Source organism: Calliopsis andreniformis, chromosome 10 (genome assembly GCF_051401765.1).
Source record: "Calliopsis andreniformis isolate RMS-2024a chromosome 10, iyCalAndr_principal, whole genome shotgun sequence".
NCBI classification, from domain to species: Eukaryota; Metazoa; Arthropoda; class Insecta; order Hymenoptera; family Andrenidae; genus Calliopsis; species Calliopsis andreniformis.
The window spans coordinates 13,170,735-13,194,810 of NC_135071.1; the positions used below are offsets into that span (position 1 = coordinate 13,170,735).

The 24,076-nt window shown below is 38.0% G+C and overlaps 1 protein-coding gene across 1 annotated transcript in view; it reads right to left on the minus strand.

Moving 5' to 3' along the window:
• The window catches only part of LOC143184677 (UNC93-like protein), a 35,772-nt gene extending 19,972 nt beyond the window's left edge, over positions 1-15,800 (minus strand). Inside the window, exons 1-2 of the mRNA XM_076387085.1 lie at positions 15,083-15,800; positions 8,608-8,827 (exon numbers count right to left, since the gene is read on the minus strand). Coding sequence (XP_076243200.1) covers positions 8,608-8,827; positions 15,083-15,800 — 938 coding nt within the window. The remainder of the gene's footprint in view (positions 1-8,607; positions 8,828-15,082) is intronic.
• Positions 15,801-24,076: the final 8,276 nt, after the last annotated feature.

The following is a 24,076-nucleotide window of genomic DNA, read 5'->3' on the forward strand; positions in this document are numbered from 1 at the left end:
GATTTTCAAATGTTCAAATCTTCAACTTTTCAAATGTTCAGATCTTCAAATTTTCAAATCCTCAAATGTTCAAATCTTCAAAGTTTCAAATCTTTAAATTTTCAAATTCTCAAATTTTCTGACCTCCAAATTTTCAAATCTTCACATTTTTAAATACTCGTACTCATAGTTCACAAATTTTCAAAGTCTTTTTAGAAACAGACATCAGGGAGATAATATAGCATGTTAAAAAATCCCCCACATATGTAAGATCCACAAAAATAATTATTTTCTGCTACTTTAATCCTCAAAAAGTGTATCAGTTATTAGCAGTTTCACACACATCTATATGAGAGATTTCTGCGTCCTTGGAACGATACGCGGTACTGTTATAAAAGGCAAAAAATAATGTTACGGCAGAAGCAACGCCTCTGAAGGAGGTTGATATGCAAATGGCACCAGGCGTTCGATCGTGGAACCCTCTGCGGCCATAAATCTCTGTTCTGAGTGCGAAAGACGCGTTCGAAGTTCGCCAGAGACGAGATTCATCAGGGTCAGAATGACAAATCTCCGACAAGTCGGCCTGTACCAACGTCTCGATCACTGGCCCAGGGGCATTCGCTTCGGCGAATCTGTGGCGCCACAGGACCTTGCTTCGAGTCCATTGACTAACGGTACCTTTCGCGTGGACATACTCCAAACTGTTCGTATTAACGCCTCACGTCTGGGCAGAATCGCTCGAACGCACAAACTTGAGAATAATTAATCTCTGGTTAACTGGATGTGTCTTTCGTGTGTCGAACTTCTTCATATTTTTCAGTGTCAGAGGAGTGAGACTTGAAAAGCAAAAATGAGAGGAATGGAAGGAAGAATGTACTGTAATCGGTTTCGTAAGTAATTAATTTTTGGATTGTGTGCGAACGATCCTGTGAGTTATTATATCTTCAACAAGTATTTTCTTTAATGCTGTTTGCAATTATTTTTCTCTCATTTGCAATTCTAATTTATTCCGTTCTGTACAATATTTCTCAGTGATAGTTATCTGATCTTTGACGAATGTTCGGAAATGTGGAATGTTATCTTTGTATCGTGTCGAATATCCTGTTCACGTTTCGGCAAGGTTTTCGATCAGACGCATTTAAATTGAAAGAATATTCCAGTCTTTCTCTATTTTACGGGTGAAATTTCTTACGCAACCAAAAACGCTGGACACTTTCTTTTTCTTCGTGCAGCTTGCTTTTTTATAATTTTCGACAAGCTTTTCTGATATCGTTTTATCGCGTGTGTGCAAAGTAGTGAATGTTTTAATAATTTTATTTTTTAAGAGAGTTTGTGATAATGTTTTAAATACATTATGATATATTTTGTATATTTGTAAATCTCTCTTTTCAAGCTTGAATAAGATAGAACTATGTCTGGAACTAAGTCGTCTTCTGCACAGTGAAATTACTTATGCAACTTGCCTCTTCTGTTTCATCAGTTTTCATTATAATTGTCTTAGAGAAAAATTACGACCACTGTCAAAAGAATGCGTTAATAGTAGCTATAATTTTGAATGATATAAGAACAGAAAAAAAATAATTTATGTAAAAAAAAAACTCAATAATTTATAATAACATTCGCTGAATATGAAAAACTGTATATTAAGTTCTCGTAAAGAGTTAGATTTTCATGAATTTCTTTAAAAAATAGGATTTTCCGGTTTCAACATGAAATCTCAGCGAAGTTAAGTGCACCGCTGCACGTGGAGACTTCAACGCTGGCACAATCAGAATCTGTGTATCTGCTTTAATGATGATCAGAACATAGTCAATCACGAAACAATTAGCATATACATATAGAATGTACAATCAGTTCTTCATTTCGGTATTTTCTCATTATTACATAATTACCTAAATCCTACCACGTTCAATTTACTTTCATTCAAAATTATAGCATAAGTATAGTAGATACAAAATGGAAAGATAAGTACAATACGAAATTTCACTGTACCATTATACGTATGTTTAGACACGTAAATAAAAGAATAATATTACAGTTTTTCCTAAAAATAGTACTATTAATTGTACTAAAACACTGAACTGGATATACCTATAGTAAATTAATTAATAATGCTCTCTTAAGAAGAAGTAGATTCTCAATAGCAAGTCAGACAAGAAGAATACTAAAATGGCGCATAAACCATAAAATACAAAAAAAGAAAAGAAATTTTTTACAAAAATATTATCTACAAATTAAGTAATTTCTTGCGAACAAAACGAATATTAAACAATAATCAGTAGGTATATTGTTTATCTCCAATGTCCAAATACTGGACACGTCTAAATATTAGGTCTTCTACATTTCCCAATTTTACAACGTCTACATATTAGGTCTGCATATTTCTCTACTCTCTACCATATTTCCCACCCTCAAAATGTCCGAAACTGTGTCTTTTGCCACATTTCCCAATCTCATAGTCAGCCAAAGCGACGCCAGCAGCGATGCAGTTGCGCGTAGTGACTTCAATGCCGGCACCAGTCAGAAATTTATCGGGTTTTAATAAGTACAAATTGCGGCTGGTGGTTGCGTAACACCGCCGTGCTTCGATGCATCCATCGTCGGATGTACGCTATTTTGTAATCATGAGCAGAGCAATGTTTATAGCGATTCTGAATGGGCGAAGGGGAGGGGATCATCCGCGGATCTCGCGCGATACACGCTTATTAAGGCGCGCGTTTCGTAATGTTCCTGGAAAAAAACTACTGTCTTTTTTTCTCTCTCCTCTTTTTCATTCCCCTTCCGTTATGCCAGCGGATTTTCAAGAGGCGTCCCTGCAACCGGAAGCTACTGGGAACCGCGATCCCGTCGAGAGATTCGCTGCTGCATGAATGGCGATGGCGTCGACCGACGAACGTTTATCTCGAGGAGGAAACTCCGTCGGAAGTTTCGTTCCTTGGGTTTCGATCTCCTTTGTACCGCGATTTGGTATTCAAATTCATGTGCCACGTGCGCGAAGCGTCCTGACGTGATTTGAGTTAAGAGGTTAGGACACTTTCACGCGTTTATTTTATATTGTATTTTAAAACAACAGCAGATTAAAATTAAACGTTTGATTGATATGAGTTTACCAAGGGTTAACTCTACTTAGGAGACTTGGAAGATCTGTGTAGGTGCTCATTTTTTCCTTGAGGTTGCATACGCAGGGTTAATAGGTTAGGATACTTTGATGTTCTGAATTACTCTTTAAAATTCCTGAAACTTGTTATTGAACTCCCTGTATAGGAGTAACAATTATTACATGATATTCTAGTTCTAGAAACTTGGAAGAGAACCTATTTTAGAATTTTCTCAATTTTTTAAAATACAGAAACATAAAAACACTGCATGGACCTAGTTTGCAGACCTCGATAAGAATAAGATTACAGGCGAAGGGTTAAAATTCATGGGGAATATGATTGCAAATTGAGATTGGACGTGGTAAAAGTCAGGACACTCTCGAGGCGTCGAAATACTTTTTTGTTGACACCTGCGCATTGAAACTTCATGTTTAATTTATTTGGCCGCGGGCGGAGCCGCCATTATGAAAGCAGCAGCTTGGATCATCATCAACTATTCCAGATAAAGTTTGACGTTTTTTGCCCCTTTCGTGACGCTTGAGGACCATCAGTTACGCTCAACTTGACTCTTTCTTTTTTTTTTCGAACAGGATCTATACCTTTTTCTCGTTCTTTTATTGCACCTTGTAACTCGTCCGCTATGGAAGAGTGACTTCACGTTCGCAGGATAGCGAGGGCTTTTTCTGATATTTTTTCTCGTGCCAAACTGTACGAGTGAAACGGTTCTGACATTGATTTCTTAGCACGATGACGTCGTCGTTTTGTGTCCTTGTTGGGAATTAATTTTTTGTCTATAGTTCCAATGACTTTTTTTTTCGGCAAAGTGGAAGAGGATACTTCGTATTTTTTGTTTGTGTTGTTAGTTTTATACCTAGGGTTAAAATTGGATTAATTTGTTAATCGCTGGGACTATTTAAGGAATAAGAGTTTTTTAGGTCGGCTGGCGCTTACGCTTCGACGATTCTAGTTGATGAGCGAAAATATTTGTCGCATGCGCTATTCGCTCTATTTTTCGAAATTTCCATAACATTTGCATTCCGCTAGATAAAACAATTTTTGTTACGACTTCAGGGTTTATCGTAGCACGAGTGATTCACTAACCTTTTTACACGTTTTTTTTTAGCATAACTTTAATCATTGTTACGATTAGATCGTGAATGTTCTTTCGAATTCATATTTCTATAAAATTTAACTGGAGAGACCCAATCAAGACCTAATGGGATCTTAATTAAGATTCGTTTTTTGCCAATTTTCGATGACTTGTACATTTCTGGGTGCAATTGTGCAATTTTGACTCGACATTTTTAATCCTTTTTATACTTTGTTAAGAAGAATTCAATGGACACAGAGTTTGTCCATTTCTAAAATTGATACTCAAAGTAAGTGTACATTTATATATTAAAATACAATTTAGTATTTTAAATGGTGCACAAGAATCAACGTGAGTTTGAGTACGTACTTTTGTATGAAAATTGCTTGTATTTTAAATTTCCTCGAAAAGAGTTAACTAACTTCTACGAATTGTAACAAATTTCTCAACCTACTTCTACACACAAAATTATTATTCAAATTTGCGAATTCAAGATCCTAACAAATATTTACATCTCATAAAATTGCAAGAAAGTGGACTTCCATTGCTAGCTACTTGTTTACTTATCTATCATTGACCTCTACTTGTTCCTCAAAGACGAATTAAATGGAACGTTTACTTTGTATCCAAGGTTGAACATATATAAATTAATAATTACGTCTCAATGTCGTTGATCGATGTGACGTTCTGTTCACAATGTGCAAAGAGGTCTTTGTTTACACAAAAGAAAAAATGAGAGAAAGAACGCGCTAATTCTATCGTCTAAAATGTTCATCTATAATAAAAAGCGACAATGTAAATCGTAATACAAGATAATAGATAAGAACAGATTTTATTGCAGATTACCATTGTGTCAATACGCATTCACGTGTTACTATGTCTGCACAGTAATCTAAGTAGCGCCAAGATAATGCTGAAAAATAAATTTCACTCGTGCTCTACTATCTACGTAAATTTTGCTAGCTATCCACGTAAATTTTGCTTTCTTTTACTAACTCTGTTATTCACATCAGCGTATCCTCTTTGTGAATATCGTGCACGATCAATTTTATTATTTTCCTCGTTTCTTTAGCGACACCTCATTAAACTCCAATAGTAAGCAAATATGTACGTACCGGGTCAATGGCTCGTGAATTTACATATTTTTTCTTTTCAAAGCTGTCAGGCGACAGAGCTCAATGAAATAGCGGTCTGTAAATTAATTTTTTAAATTGCTCGACTGTTGGTTAAACCATCAGAAAAAAATTGAAGAATTGTTTAAACTTGGTATCCTTCTACAGTGATACTAGTGTCATAAATTATTTTCTCATTATGTAACGTTTAAATTTGCAAAAGTAATCGCAAAGTCTGTACATAACTTTAAAAGAACACAGAAAAATTGTAATTCGTGTTCATTGATGCTTCCTAGCGATTCAATTCAATGTATCATGTAATACCCTTATCTTGGAAGAGTATCTCTAGATTCAACTGTTTAATAATTTAACGTGTAAGTTATTAACGACACTTTTGTGTAATTTATTACAGCAGAAAGTACATCGCGATTAGAATTGCACCACTGACTCTACAATTTCTAACTTAAATTTTACAAACACCTAATGCATCCATTTCTTTATACAGATGTCTTGATACCTACTATAAATTTTCTGTTTTACCTAAACCGATAAACTAACATTTATAACGTTATGGAGATTTTCATATCTTTGTAAATACTGCAATAATTATTTCAAGCGCATATAAACACTTTTACTTAACTATAATAGAGAAGAGGGTAGCATTAAAATCCTGTAAAAAGCTTACTTTTGAAGAAAATGGACATGAGTTAGTCTGACTCTGAGGTACAGAAATATTAAATTTCATATCAGAAAAGATGGAATCAATGTGTTGAAGAGTAATACTCAATTTTTCTATTACCCTAGGCTTTTGTTATTTGACCACTTTTATCTCTCTATTAGTTCAAACAAGAGATACTCTTTCGTTAAATATTTCAGTCATGAAACCTTGGTGGCTCATTTCTACCCTATCTCACATTTCTACCCTCTTATTTTTTTCATAACTTCGTTCACAAAAATATTCTGAATCCTCACTGGCGATCAACAAAAGACTATGTTTCGTTATTTGCACACCTGCGCGCGCAACCCGTCAGCTCTCAATTTCTGCAAACAAGTAGAACGCTCCACCGAATCCGCGTTAATTACACATTCTGACATGCGATGGTACACAAATACGTAAATCAACAAATTAATCAAGCTTGACGTCTTTATTCCAGACGAATGTGCCGTGTGTCACCTCGACGCTCGCAATCGCGCGCGTTAAATTACGTCTGTGCATTTATCGAGCATTTCGTGCAGGAATTGCATAATAATACCTCAGTAGATTCCGATTCAACGAAGCTCTGCGAATATTCGTGACGAATTTCCTCTCGAGTTCAAGCGACGACAGACTCGAATGAAAATGTATTCAATAATTTTGCTAGGGAAATGAATACAAGAACAAGAGCTTCTATTATAATAATATGGAAAAATACAGAGTTTCACTTGAGGATGGTTTCAGAATATTGTAATCTTGAATCAAGTCGATGTTTGTTTAACTTGTAACAACTTTCGAGACATGGCCGACCTTCCAGTAGCTTCGAGTGACTCTTCAACAATAAATGGAAGGTTAATTTGTGTTAAATAATATGGAGGTTTTCACGGAGTACCACTTGCAGGCGAGTCATCGATATCAAATATTGACATTAAAATGACACGAGTCTGAGGGAAGGCTTTCTGCAGAGGATTGCCCTCAACCTCTTCGCGGTTCATGTCGATTGCGTGTGCTACAAGTGTTTTTGACATTGAGCATTGCAAGATGTAATAATGTGTTTATCTTGTCATTCATTTTTGGAGAGATTTATTACGTCATTGTGTATTCAGTTATTTTGACAATGTTTTCGAAGATGTATATTGTTATGGGTGGTTGACACTCTGTGATGCACGACGTGACGACTTGAAAGTTGCAGAATAGTAGGGAACAGCAGATACGTGATATGGAACTTCACGAAATGTCATTATTTAAACGATTAATTTCATTGATCGTGTATATGGTTATCTGTATGTAAATAGGTAACTGTCGTTGAAAAGAAAATGTTTTTCTTTTAAATTCTTTGCAAAAATTTCCAAAAGGCGTTTGCTTTTGATGTGTCTGGCTATGGTTTCATTTTATTGAAAGTAGAAACAAATAGACGAACTTCTAAAATTGGACATTTGCCAATATTTGAATATTTGAATATTTGAATATTTGAATATTTGAATATTTGAATATTTGAATATTTGAATACTTGAATATTTGAATATTTGAATATTTGAATATTTGAACATTTGAATATTTGAACAGGCATATATGAAAATTTCTAAGACTTGAATATTGAATCAGTGAAGAAAGTAATTGATATCCTACTTCAATTTTCACTTAATTTCCCATTTATATTGTTTCGAATAAAAATCACAGGATTTATTATTTAAGGAAAATTATTTTAAAATATTATATTATGATAAGTTACCTTGTCAATTAAACTGTATAGTAAATTCACGACTGAAGCAGTGTATAAAATAAAAAAGAAGATACGCAGAATGATTAATATATCGGATTAACATCGCCTAAGTCTAAAACATCGCACATAAAATTCCTAGGAATAGGCTTTTCAAAGCTACTATCTTTGTGCAAGAAATCACTAACTTCATGGCCGTATTGCACCTAGTGTATGCCAATGAATCTCACAATGTATAAATAAAGCAATAAATTCTTGGTCGTTACGAGGTGCAGCCGACCTCTGTGTTCAGCATTAATCATCAATCCAGGCGAAATGAAAAATTAAAGGTCACCGAAGAGTGGAAAGCTGTTGCTGAAAGGCTGATCGGTAGCGATGGGACCAAGCAAAGTGCAGGTCTGATCGAAACTTAAAAACATGAAAGAATTGAAGATCTAAAGATCTGAACATCTGAAAACTTCAATTCGATCGTGTTGAGAAAATAGTATTACTCTCCTCAAATGACGTCATCCTGATATGCTAAGAGTTAATAAATCTACTTGCAATGTTTGCGAAACGTCAGAACTCATACATCTCCCAAACAGACTGAATTCAAAATAAGAACTCTCTACACGTCATCACTCAAAACTTCATAAATCAGAAGATAATCTTCCACTTCTGTCTCTAAAACAAACCCCACCCAGGCGCCAGCAACAGAGTTCTAAAAAATCAATTAACAGAGATCTACGAAAGATCCCTCTGAAACAATCGTAAATTAAACCCCCAGTATCCTAGAAAAATCCACTGACGCAGACATCCAAGTTAAATCTCAAGTCAACAAATACTTTTATCAAATACCAACTCACACTTAACCAATTGCATCGCAAACACGGTTCCACTTAACACCACTCACACCAAAGACACGCAAGACTCACCTGGACAGGGGATCGACGAAGAGGGCGACGATGATGACAGCCACGATGACACAAGTCAAGTAGATCGCCGAAATTTCGTAGATCTCTGACTCTGGCGGTCGCTCGAGGGTCTCGTGGCCTCCGTTGCCAAGGACGCAGAAGTCAGCGCCGCACAGCTTGACTTTGTTCCAATTGGTGGTGCTGTTCCCACCGCCGCTGCCGAACTCTCCCTCGCTGAGCACTTGGAATCCGAACAAAACGATTTCATTAACGAAGCTGTCCAGCGAGACGGTCACGATAGAGGAAAGGAAGAAAGAAAAGGGATTTGCTCAAGAAACTTCGCTCGCACGGTTGAACAAATCCAGCACTGTTTGTTTTTCCAGCTGAGGTTTGCCGTTTCCCTTTGCAAAAGCGCGCAATCCCGCGAAAAAGAATATCGACTGTCGATATTCCCTGTGACGCCATCTCCGTTTTTCCTCAGCGCGATGTCTTTCGAAAGTTTCGCCCGTCTTTGCTAAACGATGACTGTCTCTTCCCGTTTTGGTCTTTTTTTTGTTTTGTCGAGGAGAGTTGGCTTGGGCTTAGCTGACGAAGTAGCTGGCGAAATCGCCGCGACGACGTTATCGGTGACGCGAAACGCAACATTTCCATTGGAATGATGTTGCATAATGTTTTGTTGATCGGTTGCTTGACAACAGGTTGCTGATAACGTGGAGCGGACTGTTTTGGCTAATGAGAGATTGAAGGCGAGGGTGGAAGACGAGGAACAAGGATAACCGAGTTTCTGTTTAGTAGATTTCGATAATGATTAGTGATAGTAGTGTTAATATTGTATATGGTAATTTATTTGACGTGAAAATTAGTCTTTCGGAATTTATGAGTTATGAGTCAGCTTGTGTAGTAAGGTGAGGGTCATGGAAAGTGGAGGCAAATTGTTTGGCTATGCTAATGAGAGTCTTTATGCTGTGTATCTGTTTTGTAAAATATAAAAAATCTGTTCTCAAAGCTTACTTCCTAAAGCCTCGACAGTGAAAATGTGGCAGGGCCTCGAATCTCTGAAAAGACTGAGGTAAATATCTCAGTAGCTAACCATGTCCCTGAAGGGATTATGGGAGCTTCCTCAAATCTCTGAAAACGCTAGGTATATGGTCCTAACTAACGCTAAGTCTATTCAATTTTAAGCTTATATTTTAATATAGGCATTTACCTAATAGAAAATAATATCTACAGAAAAGAAAAGTGTTAACATAGAATATTCAACTATTGGAATGCAATTCAAGTATCGAGACATGCATTTTTAGGCTATCTACTTACTTATTAGGACATATTAGGACTTATTAAGCCATGTATCTTAAGTACCCAATTATTGGAACATTCACCTTATTTACTATTAAAATTCTATCCTTGCGTTCAGTTTTCCTCCTCACTCTAACCAAATAGCCTAAAACTCAAACAGACTAAAAAATCGCTCAACAAACGCCTCAATCGCCTCGGTAGCTGCAAAGACCTCGTCACTCGCTCGCCTCTGAGCTCCAGATTTGAGCAACTAACGAGGCTCCGCCATAGAGGAACGCCACAGCAGAAGAGGGACTTTTCGAACGCCAAACACGAATCGTATCGACAATCTGAAATTCCCATTGGCAAATCGAAACGTGTACGCGGTCATCGAACAGCGAACGACAGGGACTTTCACCGAAGCGTCGCTGATAATATCATAGCGTGTTTACAATTGCTCCCACCGTCGTTTCCGATTGTCCGCGAGTCCTACTTATCGACTGAATATAACATATCCACCTGTTACGCGGGTGCGCGTGCCCACGTGCATTTTGTTGCACGAATCTGTTGCACGAATCTGTTGCACGAATCTGCCTCATCGGAGACGCAACGATGACAGTGATTAGAAGCGTTTTGGCGACTTCTCCGTGGAATGTTGTCGCGTGGTCTAGCGGTTTTCAGCGAAATTCTGGCGTCGATGCGCGGAGGAACGAGAATACGAGAGGACGTCGGGAAAAGTGACTCCTTTCGAAAGCAAGCGATTCCGTTTAAAAGTAGACCGTCGAAGATGAGGCGCAGCAAGGGAAAAAAGTACCTGAGGATCTAATGATACAGTACTGACGCGTTTCCTTTTTGATGGAGTTAGTTGTGGTCTCGTGATTATGTTTATTTGAGTTTCAGAAGGTTGGGTCTATGAGGAACATGTCGCGTTATTGGGGCTTTCCCAGGGTATGATATTTCCTTGTTATTAGGTTGGTGCTATGTTTGCTATTTGTTTATGAATGCACTGTCCACATGTTTGATGAGACCAAAGTGAATTGATGAACGTGGGTTGATAATAGAAATATATTGCTTGGAATAAAGTTTGTGAGTTTATATGCAAGAAATACTTTACATATATGTGTAATGAAATTAATCAAATTATGACGATCAGAGGAATATATTATATATTTTATGTTTCAATTGAAGTTATGATTTCCATAATAGTAAACTTTCCTTTTTTTGATTTTTCATAATGAATTGTCATTTTTGGCTGTGAATCATGTATTTTTTTAACAACTTGATATTTTGACTGTTTGATAGTTCTAATGTTAAAATATTCTAAGTTTACAAATAGGAAGGGTTCTAAGTGCCATTTATTTCTATTTGCTTAGGAACTTAGATCCACTTCCATCGAATCAATTAAGCGCCTAGGTCGAACACACCCTACCGTTACAATGAATTATTACCTCAGGAGTTAGTTTAAACAGAGTGTAAAAATGGCAATGAACAGGATATGTCAACACAAGGTGTCTTTACATAGTATAATTCAACAAGTATCCTCAAGGCAATCGGGATCCTTCGAAAGCAACATACAGTACTGCCTCGATACGAGTAAACTTTTCAGCTCTCGATACAAGTGCGTCGCTATCTCCACCACTTTGATTGTAGTTTGCCGCGTCGATGATAGGAACTGGCAATAATTTCCCTCGACACTGTCGCGGCAGCATTTTTGTAATAGAAGACAAATTAATACATTTTTCTAGTATTCTAAGACACCTGTGGTTCTTGTCTTTGCAATTTAAATAGCCAAAATACGTTTCTCTTTCATTTCTCTCACTTGTTTAATTCATGAGAAATCTCCTGGCAAACATGGCTTCTAATACTTTCCAGGGGACTTCTCATGGCACACGAATAGTACCTCCAACAGTGACATATTTAAGGTAAATGTCTCAATACCTGGACGCTTAAGATGTCAAATATCCCAGAAAGTGGACAACCTTTTCAGGTATTTTTATACACCTACTGGCACTTGAATCGCGCCCCAGTAGCTCAATATACTATTTTATGTGTCCTTTCATTAGATACATTAGAATTCAAGTTTAGTTATACACATATGAATTCAAGTTTTATTACATATAAATGCATTCAAGCTTGAAACGAAACAAAATTAGCATTAGCGTTCAGGTGCCAGACATGATCGACTACTGGGACAGTCCCCTACGACCGAATCAATACTTTCCCAAATCTCTCAGCTCTTCCTCAATACACATATCGATCTCGTATCCAGCACACAAACCCTGGAATATCACACTGGATCTTTCAAGTTTGTTGTAATTTTTCCACATTTTTAATGTGTACAAAAATTCCTTGAAATACTTCCAAATACACAAGTTGAAGGTTATCGAATTCAAATCTCATACAGAAGAATTCTACTTGGAACCATGTTGCAGTACAGTAACAGTGTCCTCCTGGGACCGTGAAAGACCTCAGTGTGCCACTCCAGGGTTAAGTGTCCCCGAGCAATCGACAACCGATCAGCTCCAGCCATGGTTGCCAGCTGGACCCTACGCGCGCTGCCGACCCAGTGACGTTGCCAGCGTCTACGCGTAGGGCCCATCTGGCAACCGTGACTCCAGCAAACGCGAGAAGGAACAGCAACTCGGGGTCATCGTGGCCTCTCGACGAGCGCCGGTTGACGGAAGAGGCGCCGGTTCAGCGAAGGGAGCGTCGATCGGCACCGATCTGAATGGCAGAAAACGGTTAAAACGCGGCGTTACCACCACGCTGTGTCGTGGAATGCGTACGAGGTGGTACGGAAACCGCCTGTCGCGGGTTTATACCGGATAAATCTTGTTTCTTGCCGCGTGCGACGCCTCCTCCGTCTCCGTTCCTCCTCTGGGCCTAGCCCAGCCCGTCTCTCTCGGGCCGAGTCTCCCGCCAGCGTCGACAGACGAGCCGCTCGGGGCCCGACAAGCGTCCGTGAGGAACGCGGCTGCGACGCGTGCTGTCGGGCCCCGCCGAGGTTATTGCTGATCTCCCAGGGAAAGGACCGAATGTTTGGCCCGACTGTCTGACCACGCGCGCCTTCCTACTGCTACGGCGCTGTCGCAACGGTTGTTTACGAAGTGTCTCAGACGCTGCCCCACGTTGCTCTCGCGAGTCTGGTGATCGACGCGATAGGTGGTGGTGAATAGGTAAACAGGCTGAGACAATAGGTGGTGGAAAGCTTGTTTCGCTTCTTTTTCTGGGGAATCCTCTGGCGATTGCAGAGGGATTGTTTGAAGTGGTTTTTCTTTGGGAGGATTCTTTTTGTTAACCTTTATCTGATCTTCATTTTTGTAACTCAGTGTGCTTCTCGAGTGTCTTATTGGTACTGTGGTGAAGTACTAGTAAGATGAGGGATAAGATTTATTTTACTAATTGGTTTACTGAGTAACTACTGAAGTTGTTCTGTTTTCTGTTGCTATTGGTGATTCAAGACGTATCGCTTAATGTTTTCGATTTGTTCTTTATTGTTGTTGATATTTTGAGATGTACTCTACTATGGCTTCTGTTTTCGATCTATCGTTTACTGTTGTTTCAAAGGAAGAATATTATAGAGAAATTTATTTTGTAGGATCATTTTGTTTAGTTTTTTAGATTTTCGCGTTATTAAAAACAGAGGAGATATTTAAGTAGTCTGCCTCAGCTTAGACATCCTGTATATTGCTAACAACAAATAGTATTGAATAAATATTCTAGCAACTATTCTAGGTAGGCATGACAAAATATCGAAACATTTATATTTTAGAAAAATATAGACAATTTGTAAAAATTAAAAAATTCTTGTTGCTAAAACACTTTAATTATACTTTCACTTTCATTCTTCCTTAAATTTTAAATAACTGGTAACTAAAGGTAATTATAATAGTCACTCTAGTCGGTCACTGTAATCACCCAAAATACACCTAAAATACGTCTGACCTGGAGACTTATTCCACTGCTGCCGCTGTGTCTGACGTGACTCGTGCGCACCGCCAGTAGAATAAGCGTGTCTCGCCAGACGAATTTCACGTAGTTTTTTCTCAATTAATAACTCGAAAATAAAACCTCGAACAAAATTTCGTCACTCTCTATTTTTATCTTATTTCAGTTTCTTACTAAAAAGTTTCAAAACAGAAGTTTCTTACACCTCTTGCCGAATATTCTGTACCTATAGTAAATTCTGAAGGACCAATGTTCGCTGTTAGTGCCGAATTTACGACGGGGGAAAGCGATACTGACACAGATTCAGGGACTCTTCTAAGAATAGTCTATCTAGGTTCAGGACCCAGCCACCGAGAGTTTAGAGATAGGATCCATGCTGTCTGGGCATTTGCATTTTAAATGCTCCTCTGGGGGATTCTCGAACGCGTGTATCGGGATTAATTTATCGACCAAAATTCGTGGAAGGACTAATTCTCGTACTGGGGATTGAAAGTGGATTCTAGAGAGGAGGATGAAGAAGATGAATGGGAGGACCTTGAGTATTATGATGCTTGATTGTTTGGTAAATCTGAGAGTGTAAACTTGTTTGGATGATTCTAAGTAGTATTTGTTAATGAGGATGTTAATGAGGATTTCTCGTGGAGGTTAGTATGTAGCCATCAACTTGTCCCACTTTGTAACAGCCTCGTATTCGGTCTTAGTTATTTGATTTCTGTTCGTAGGAAGGAATCTATGACTTTTTATGTGCGATTAGAGAGAACGCTTCTCAACTTCTGTTTGTATAGGAGAGCTCATAAGTTAAGATTTTACTAAAGTCTTTGTTTTAAAATTTGAAAATTTTGTTCTTTGGAAATTTATCATGGATTGTTTAAAAAATTTGAAAATTGACAAGTTTTAAATGTTTAAAAACCTTAGAATTTAAAAATTCCAAATATTAAAGATATGCATTTAAAATACTTAAAAACAGAAATTTGGGAGCTTTAAATATTTGAAAATTCAAAATTCAAAAATTTGAAAAATTAAACATCCGTATTTTAAATCGATATTTGAAAATTTGAAAGCTTTGAATATTTCAGAACACAAAATTTGAAAATCTGCGGAATGAAAAACATTAAAGATTTGTATCTATTTTAATTACTTGAAACTTTTAGAGAATTTTCAAACTCAAAATCACTCGTCCCAGAAAAATACTATTGCTATCCCTAAACAACTCCACCTTAACATACTCAAAGAAAAGTCCCCCTTTAGCCCCACGAACACATCTAACACTTACCGAGAGAAGAGATGAGGTTCCCCCAAAGTTCAGCAGTCTGCCAGGCCAGGAAGAAGAACCCGAAGAACCTGACAACAATGGCGTCCACAGGTTGATCGGTGAGCTTCGCATAGACACCACCGACTTGCGTAAGGTAGGTGGCCTTCGCCGCCCACATGGGCGCCGCACCAAGCCCCAGAAGGACTCCAGCTGGTACGAGGGTGTAGAATTTGGGGTAGAACTGTGAGCCAATGTAGGGGGCGTAGCACAACATAGACACGCATAGCGTCCACTTGACGGTGAGCCTCTTGATGACGAAGGTGGGTACGAAGATGCAGGACAGCACCAAAGCCGCGTAGATCGCCGACAGTGACACGGTGCCCAAACCGTCGCTGGCGTTTATGGAGGACTGAAGATTCGCCGTGCCTTGGAACGCAGTGAACTGCACCATAAAAGCTATGGAGACGGTGCCGATGTTCTTTAAGATCCGCCATTTCTCGCCGCGCGAGAGCTTGAACTTTCTGGACTGGGTGTCGTCATCGGTTGACGACAGCTGCGGTGGCTTCTGTGGCTCGGGAGGTATACCGTCGGTGCCGTCATCTTTGTACCCCTCGTTTCTGTAACCGACCCCGCTGACAGTCACCGTGTAAACGGTTTCCTCACCACCACCACCGCCTCCACCGTCGCCGCCGCCACCGCCACCGACGCTTCTGGTACCGTCGTGTGGTGCAGTTACCATTCTATGTGGCTGCTACCTGGAAACGATTAGTTGAGCGTTAGTTCGTGTACTTAACTTAAACGTGTACTGTAAATTTAACTCTTTCTGATCTTGTGCACATTACAGTGTACGTTGATTTACTATATATAGAATGGTCCTACGGTTTGGGGCTCTAAGACTGTGCCGCCATGAAAATATTGCAGTTCTTGTTTGTTTCTTGCGCGAAAGTTAAAAAAGACGACATTTTCCATGTCTCTCTCTCTCTCTCTCTCTCTCTTCATTTTTAAATGGTAAAAATTCTTCTTACACCCTTTCTTTTCTTTACGAATACAAATTCTGTGTTCTAGATCGCAATCTAAATGAACACCTTAATCTAAGACCTCTACTCAAATTTTTTTGAAAATATAGTATACGTCGTTTTGCTTTAGAGCCACAGATATGTAGTATAGTCCTAGTTCAATAGTAGTTTTTATTCAGAACTAAGTGTCTACTCAACGTGAGAATACAAGTATAGCAATACTGAGGTATCCCCAAGGATCTCCAAACAGATGGTCATCAAACGTCCCTAGCCACCCAGCAGTGACAAGATTACCGTATATCCCACAGATCGACAATCTCCTTATAGATATGTACTATAGTCCTAGCCCAATAGTAGTATTTAACTCTCTGCTCAGTCTGGAACTACAAGTATATCGTTCCAATACTAAGTTCCCAGAGACCTCCAAGCAGATGGAAATCAAACATCCCCAGCCACCCAGCACAAAGTTACAAGATTACTATCCCAATAGTAGTATTTAACTCTCTGCTCAGTGTGGAACTACAAGTATATCGTTCCAATATTGAGTTCCCAGAGACCTATAAGCAGATGGACATCAAACATCCCCAACCACCCAGCACAAAGTTACAAGATCACTATCCCAATAGTAGTATTTAACTCTCTGCTCAGTGTGGAACTACAAGTATATTGTACCAATACTGAGTTCTCAGAGACCTACAAATAAATGGACATCAAACGTCCCAGCCACCCAGCACAAAGTTACAAGATCACTATCCCAATAGTAGTATTTAACTCTCTGCTCAGTGTGGAACTACAAGGATATCGTACCAATACTGAGTTCCCAGAAACCTCCAAGCAGATGGACATCAAACGTCCCCAGCCACCCAGCACAAAGTGACAAGATTACCGTACATCCCATCGATAATCTCCCAAAGAATTCCACAGAGCGTCTCCAAGCGTTGCGTGTGCAGGCTCGAGCCAGACGCCGTGGACAGGCAGTATTTCTGGAAACAGCAATTTATAACGGGCCGTTCATTGGTATGAGCCTGCGCGCGAAGACCTCGTCACGGATCGCGTCTTAAAAGCGAATCCTTTCTTTTTTCAGAGGGGCGTTATTGAAGGTGTTCGCGCAGCACGTTCCAGTTGCGCTTGTAAATTCGTTTGTCGTCGATGTAATCGATGAGAATGCGTGACCGGCCGCACAATGCCGTGACACGTGTCGCGCGGCGTGCATCGCAATTAACCGGCGCTCGCAATACCTTCACCTCCTTCGGCACCACCCTGCTCACCCCCCACCCTGCCCCATCGTCCCCCCCTTGCTAAGAATCTTGATTTCATTGGCAGCGTTCCGCAAAACTACTTTCTTCCGTGGCGAGCGCGAGCGCGCAACACGCTCGAAGCCACCATCTGTTTACGAGCGAGCCATGAAATATCCCGAGAGGCTAATTTCACCCGATCGTGGAATATTTAATGACGGACGTTTCATTAACGAGACGTACCGAAACCTGTCCTAGGCGCGTAGAAGCAGAGGCTAGAAACTTCTAGGAGCCGAATCTCTCTTACAGCTTTGGAGGTGGAGGAAGGTTCTGTGAACTTTCGTTGTCTCGAATTTCGTGTGTGGATGTGTGTGGATGGTTGGTTAGTGAGCAGATTCTCTGTGTGAGACTTTTGGGTGATGCTTCTTGGACTGTTATTCTAGATTCTATACAAGGTATTTACCAACAGATCTTTTTATAAGGCTTCGGGTTATAATGAGATTTCTAGGTTATGCTTCTTCAAGTGGTATTCTGTACAAGGTATGGTATTATATTTGACAAGTGTCGGAAAGTTTAGAAAGTGATTCTGTAATACTTCTATTAAAATAAGAGGAAAATTAAGAATGTTGATTTAATTGTAGAAAAAACGTCGAAAACTAATATCAAGTCTGTCTGACTTGAGAACTCATTCTACTGATATTGCTACGTTTGACCTGCGAGTAGAATAAATTCCAAGTCTCGAGCATTTTGTGTAGCCCCATTTTTCATAATTAATAACTCAGAAATGAAGCTTTAAATGGAATTTCGTCACTCTTCACTTTCATTTTATTTTTTCATGTAGAGTATCTCCTTAAAATTTCTAACACCTATTATTGAAAACTTTATATAAGCTTGTTGTTTGTATAGATCTACGCGTTATGATTGTATAGCTGATTTTCAAGATGCATAAACCTTTCTAGGAACAATTCTCTCGATAAATTAGAAGGTACAGGGGAAAATCAATATAGTCGAAAGAATTTAGAAATAAAATTATGACCATTACTCTACTGCTTCCATAAGTAATTTGAAGATAGCAAGTCGTGAATGAAAAGACTAACTCACTAGAGTGACTAAATGGCGACTTATTGTAAAATCTGAGAAATCGGGTGAATTGGAAAAACCAATAAAGTCTAGTTCAAACAGAGGAATAACCCACGCAATTCCCGCTTTCATTACTCTAAAATTTAGTATAATAAAATGTTCATATATACCGAAGTGTTGTTACACAATTCATATTAGATAATCGACACAGATACGTGATTTTTTGATTCAACAATTTATTGTGCAAGCAAATTAGAACCTTATATTTTACTTTCAGTAAACACTGAATGTAGTCATCAAACCAGCGTTTTAAAAACACTTTCACTAAGAAAGACACGAAAACATCTAATTTTTAGTGTCTCAAAAGTTTTCATATTTCCTCTCCTAAAAAATTTCGATTTTAGGACTGTGTTAATACTTATCCTACACCTTTTGGATCTAACACAAGACAGTACTAAACACGCTGGCTTGCTTAAGAAAAAAAAAAAGAAGAAATACGAGAGTTTGATTCTCAGAATGAATGAATCGCTATAATTATAAAAACGACGACAAAAAAGTTCGTATAAATTTCAACATAAAACACAAACAGAGACTGTTTTCCTCCAAAGAATCCACGCAATCCCGTGTAAACAATGCACCCGAAGGCAATCCCGAGTTCATAATGGCACAAGGATTCACGACAGCGTATCCTCGATCTAAAACCATATCTCTCTCAAGAAAAAAAAAAAAAAAAGAACGCCTGGATAATCACGAGTGTCTTACACCGCTTAATCATCGTAAACGCCATACTTTGAAGCCATTTAATTACCGTAATGCCCCCGGGAAAAGTGTTTCCTCGTTCGAGAGAAGGAAAAGGAAGAAACATGTGGAAGCCACCGCAAACATCGTCAAAAACACGTATGCGTGTATTTTGCGACGATTAAATCGCAGAGATCGCAGGATAATGCATACAGCGGAAGAATAAGCGGACCTTGGTCTCAGCGCGATCGTTCGTCAAGATCGAGGGATCGCGTGGAAGGTTGCTCGAGCGAGGATCGACAAAAAGCAGGATAGTTGACGAACTTTCGCGCGAACGAATATATCGCTCGTGTGCGATAAAAGTGACACAACCCAGGAAACGTGGTTTACTAATTACGACCATAAAGCAGTCTGATGTAGGTAAGGTATATTTTGGTACACTTTTCTAATCTTTTTGAGTTGTGCCACTTTTATCGCATATACTCCATAATCTGATTTTTATTGCATCAATTGCATTTTAGAAATACGAGTATCTAAACAGTTTCAAAAAAGGAACGTTTTCTATGGTCTCTATAATATTTCAAGTTTTCTAGTTAAGAAAGTTTTTAAGTAAGATCTACAGGTGTCTAGATTTCTATTCAGGATATCTAGGTACGCCTAAAAGTGTCTAGATGATAAAGATAGCCACCACGAAAATAAAAATAAAATAGAATAAAATAAAATAAGTAAAAATAGAAATAGATTAATAGAATAAAATAAATGTTTTTTCCTTGGAAAAGGTTACGAGCTTACAATGAACAGTAACTGTAAAGCGTCCTTACTCGCGTTTCCGTTCAAACGCACTTGGTCTTTCCGTTTGTTCCTCCGTATCTCACAGAAGACGGAAAAGCTGAACGAAAAGGCAGCAATCTTTCGGTTGCATAACAAGAGTAACACCGTACCAAGCGTGCGCGCGATACGGCGGTTTTTGATTTGTTCTTCGAGGAAACGCGATACGAGAAGAAATCTTCGAGATTTGTTTTCTGTTGAGACACTACGTCTCAGGGAAAATTTTCTACAAAAATTGGAGATATAAATTTCGCGGCTTTGTTGGGTCCTTCGTTTCTTGAACTGTGTAAATTTGTTGTTTGTTCATTTATTTGTTCAGTTATTTATTTAACTATTTATTCACGAGATATACCTCATTGGCGTACAATACGAAAAAAGATAGTAAATACAGAATTGAGTACAGAGCAAAGCGAGAGTGGACATGTTACGTTTTTCTTAATCTTCATAATTGTTTTAGCTCTTGTACCTTTTTTAGTGATTTCTCTGTTAAGAAATAATATTTTTTGGCGGAAATAGTTTAATATTTTTTAAGTGGGAATGACAAGTTCATTAATCGATACATTAAACAATACATGGTCCCATTTAAAAAAATGGAATTAATCTTCATATGTCTCCTACGTATTCACTTGAAAGCATTTAATTCTGATTGACTCTTGAAGCACCCTTGAAACCTTGAACTTAATTCTTATTTAAAATATTGTAAATATTACTAGTATTGTAGATGTTCCAAGGGGATCGTTTAAATGGGACAAGTTCTATATAGTAATAGCTACTATATCACCAGATAATTTTCATCTGAGAATTCTCATCTAAAGCAGAAATATCGGAAGTAATGTTAAAAAAAAGTGTTCTACAATATATGAAAACATTTTACACAAGATTTAATTCTCTATCTTATACAAATTAAATTACACAAATCTCATGTTAAGAAACATGTTCGCTGTCAGTAACCAGTGCCAAGCTTATAACGAATAAATCCTATAAGGCCACAAATTGAACACAGGAAAGAGCGAGAGTTTGTGTACAGTGTGCGAGATGCAATTATGTTATGCAATGTTACGCTATTAACTCATCGTTATCCTCCACCACTTCTTGGCATTGTTCCCATAGTTTCTCTCATTCTCGCATTTGGCAGGAGAAACGAGTTGCCAGAACATGAATGAATCGCAGAGACGTAAGTTTTGCACTGTGGAAGCTCGTTGCTACTAAAAAGTCTACCCACTGAAAATGATAAAAATTGAAGATCTAAAAGATTCTGAAGAGTTCAGATTTTGCAATTATTGAGCAATATTTGCTTTACAGAATTGATCAATTACATGGGTTACTCCTCGTTTATAAATAGAAGTATCTATGTGTACAGAAATGATGATAGAAAATTATTAAATTATTTTGTCCATGGAAATATGTAGACGTGACTCATGTCGTTCACAGTTTTCCTGGGAAGGTAATTGTTCAATTTTTGCGACAAATTGATTTTTTGCACAAGGTATTTCCAAATGACGATTTAACTGGTTTTTCTCCTCAATATGAGGTGTTTTTACGATTACAAAATTAATTAGCGAAATGTAAGAAATGTTGACTGTCAAAAAAGAAAGAAACACAGGAATCTCGAGCTTAACATAAATTTCATATTACAGTGGCATAGCACATAACATTTCACGTGTCCAGTCACTCAATTATGAGCAATCGAAGATACTGAATTGAAATCGTGGCGATTTGCATCGGTGATGCAGTGATTGCACGCGGAATTCTTACCGAATTGGAAAATATCGCTGACCTCAGGAGAAATTTTGCATACGATTACATAATGTACAATAATATACTGTAATGCTGAAGCACCTAACCGAGACCAAATCGAGAGTATACAGGCTGTTCCATAATACACGTGGATACAACTTCTAGGTTGACTTAATAGTCGAAAAAAAGTTCCATACGAAAATTTTACTTTTCTATATTTACTGTTCAATAATATAGTTTCCCATTTTGATTATTCTTAATGATAATTCTTAAAGTAAGCTAAGATTATCAGATAGTATATAAACAAAATTGTTCAGACATTAAATTATGTTGGGCGATAGTAAATAACGTACATGCAATTGTACGACAAAATTTATTTAAGTACAGTAGTTTTTCTCTAGTCTCGTGGTTTGCTACTAGCAAGGAGTTTATTGAGTGTTGTATCACTAATTGTGAAGTAAATAAATACATAAACAGCTCGTGTTTACCTTCTCAAAAGTGAAAGTGAGAGAAAATGGGACATTAATTCCAAGAAATAGTAAAGACCGCAAGTTCTTATCGAGGAAATGGTATAACATTATTTGCTTAAAAATTGAATGAATATTTGACTTTCTATTTGAATATAATCTATTTGGAATATTGAGGATACCTGTCACTTCATTTTAATGAATAATCAAAATTAACAATTAGCTAAAAATATATTTGTCCAATTCTAAAGAAACTAAATTTCCAGAACACTATTTCAATTTGCAACAATTATAAATATATCAAAACGACTTTACATATAGACGCCCACTAAATAAAAAAGATCCACAAAAAAAGAGTCTGTGACTCACAAAAATTGGCGTACTCTAGTTTTATAAAATACTTCAATTTTATCAATTTTCAAAACACTGTAAAATGTAAATCAGAAAGGAGAAACAGTAACGAAAAAAAATTAAACTAGTCCTTGAGATCTTCTTCACAGCGATAGCACCAAAAAGCAGAGTTCAATTACGTAAATTCACTTAAAAAAAAAAAGACCATAATGAGTGAAATTTTATATTTCTATAATTTTGTGTCTCAGTACCTTAAGTATGACTCTACAGTCGCATCAACCCATAACGAAGCATCTGTACAAAAATCAACGCCACAGAATTTAACATCAATCTGTCAATTTACTCCGAAGAAGGAACCATCATCTTCTTAAGAAGCCCATAAAATGTATTTCACCTTACGCGCAATTAAAATCCTCGCTGTCGAAGGCACACGGCGCGATGGCATTCCCACTTTTATATTAGTAACACAGAAACACGGTTCATGTGACCCTGACTTACTTGAATACGATTCGGCCACCGAAGGTGTAATGTACCACGAGCAGAATGCCCACCCTAACCAGTTTCCAACGACCTTCAACTCTTCTTTAACCGCGAATCTCGTTGTACTATTTCTCCTCTTCGTGCAAACAAACAGAGGAGACACGCGCCTAGCGATTTCGAAGGGCGAACGCCTCGATAATACCGATTTCGTAACGCGATGCCCATCGCGCGATAATCCTGTTTCTCATTCGTCCACTCTATTCCGCTTTTAAAGGAAACTAACGACGACCAGTCGAAAGGGTACAAAAAGAGCCACGATAAAAGGAATGCTTGACGTAACCGAGCGCTTTCGATTTTCGATCTGAAGAGAAGAGTTATCCAAGGTTGGCGTGAATCCTGAAAATCGGCAGCGACTTCAGTGTTGGCGAATCGGGACATGTCTGAGGTGACGATATGGAGTCATTTTCTTTTTGCTTTTCGGGACTTGTTTGCTCTCTCCCTTTGGAACTATTTCAGATTTGTTTTTCAAGATTTCTGTATGGCTAGGTGTTGACTGAGCCTTGGTTTATAGGACTCTCGTATTATTGGTAGACTGTGAACGTTTATGCAAATTCCTATTTTCAGGAGTAGGGTTACAGAAGTGCTACCTAATTAGAGATGTGTTTCTTTCTCCAGATACAACACAATGTGTGTATCTAACTTTACATATTTTGTAGTGTTTTGTGTATTGTTTGGATTCTGTACGTTTTTTCACATTGAAATCTGCCATGAATGCATACAAATCTATAGTCTAGTTATGAGCTATAGCTTCGTTGCAAGTTTAGTTTACTGGGTTCTGGAATTACAGTAGGGCGTCGATGATCTGAACTGGATTTTCATCGATCTTTGTCACTTAGAATTTTGGGCATTTTGATGAAACTATGCAAAGACCTCAACTAAATCCCAAAATATCACCTAATACTACTTTATCAAAAATTTAAAAAAAAATTGACCTTAAATTTTGAAGTTAGTATTAATTCTAATAATCGACGTCCTACAGTATTTAAAATAAAAGAATCTTGCTTTCCTGTCCGACTGTATTCC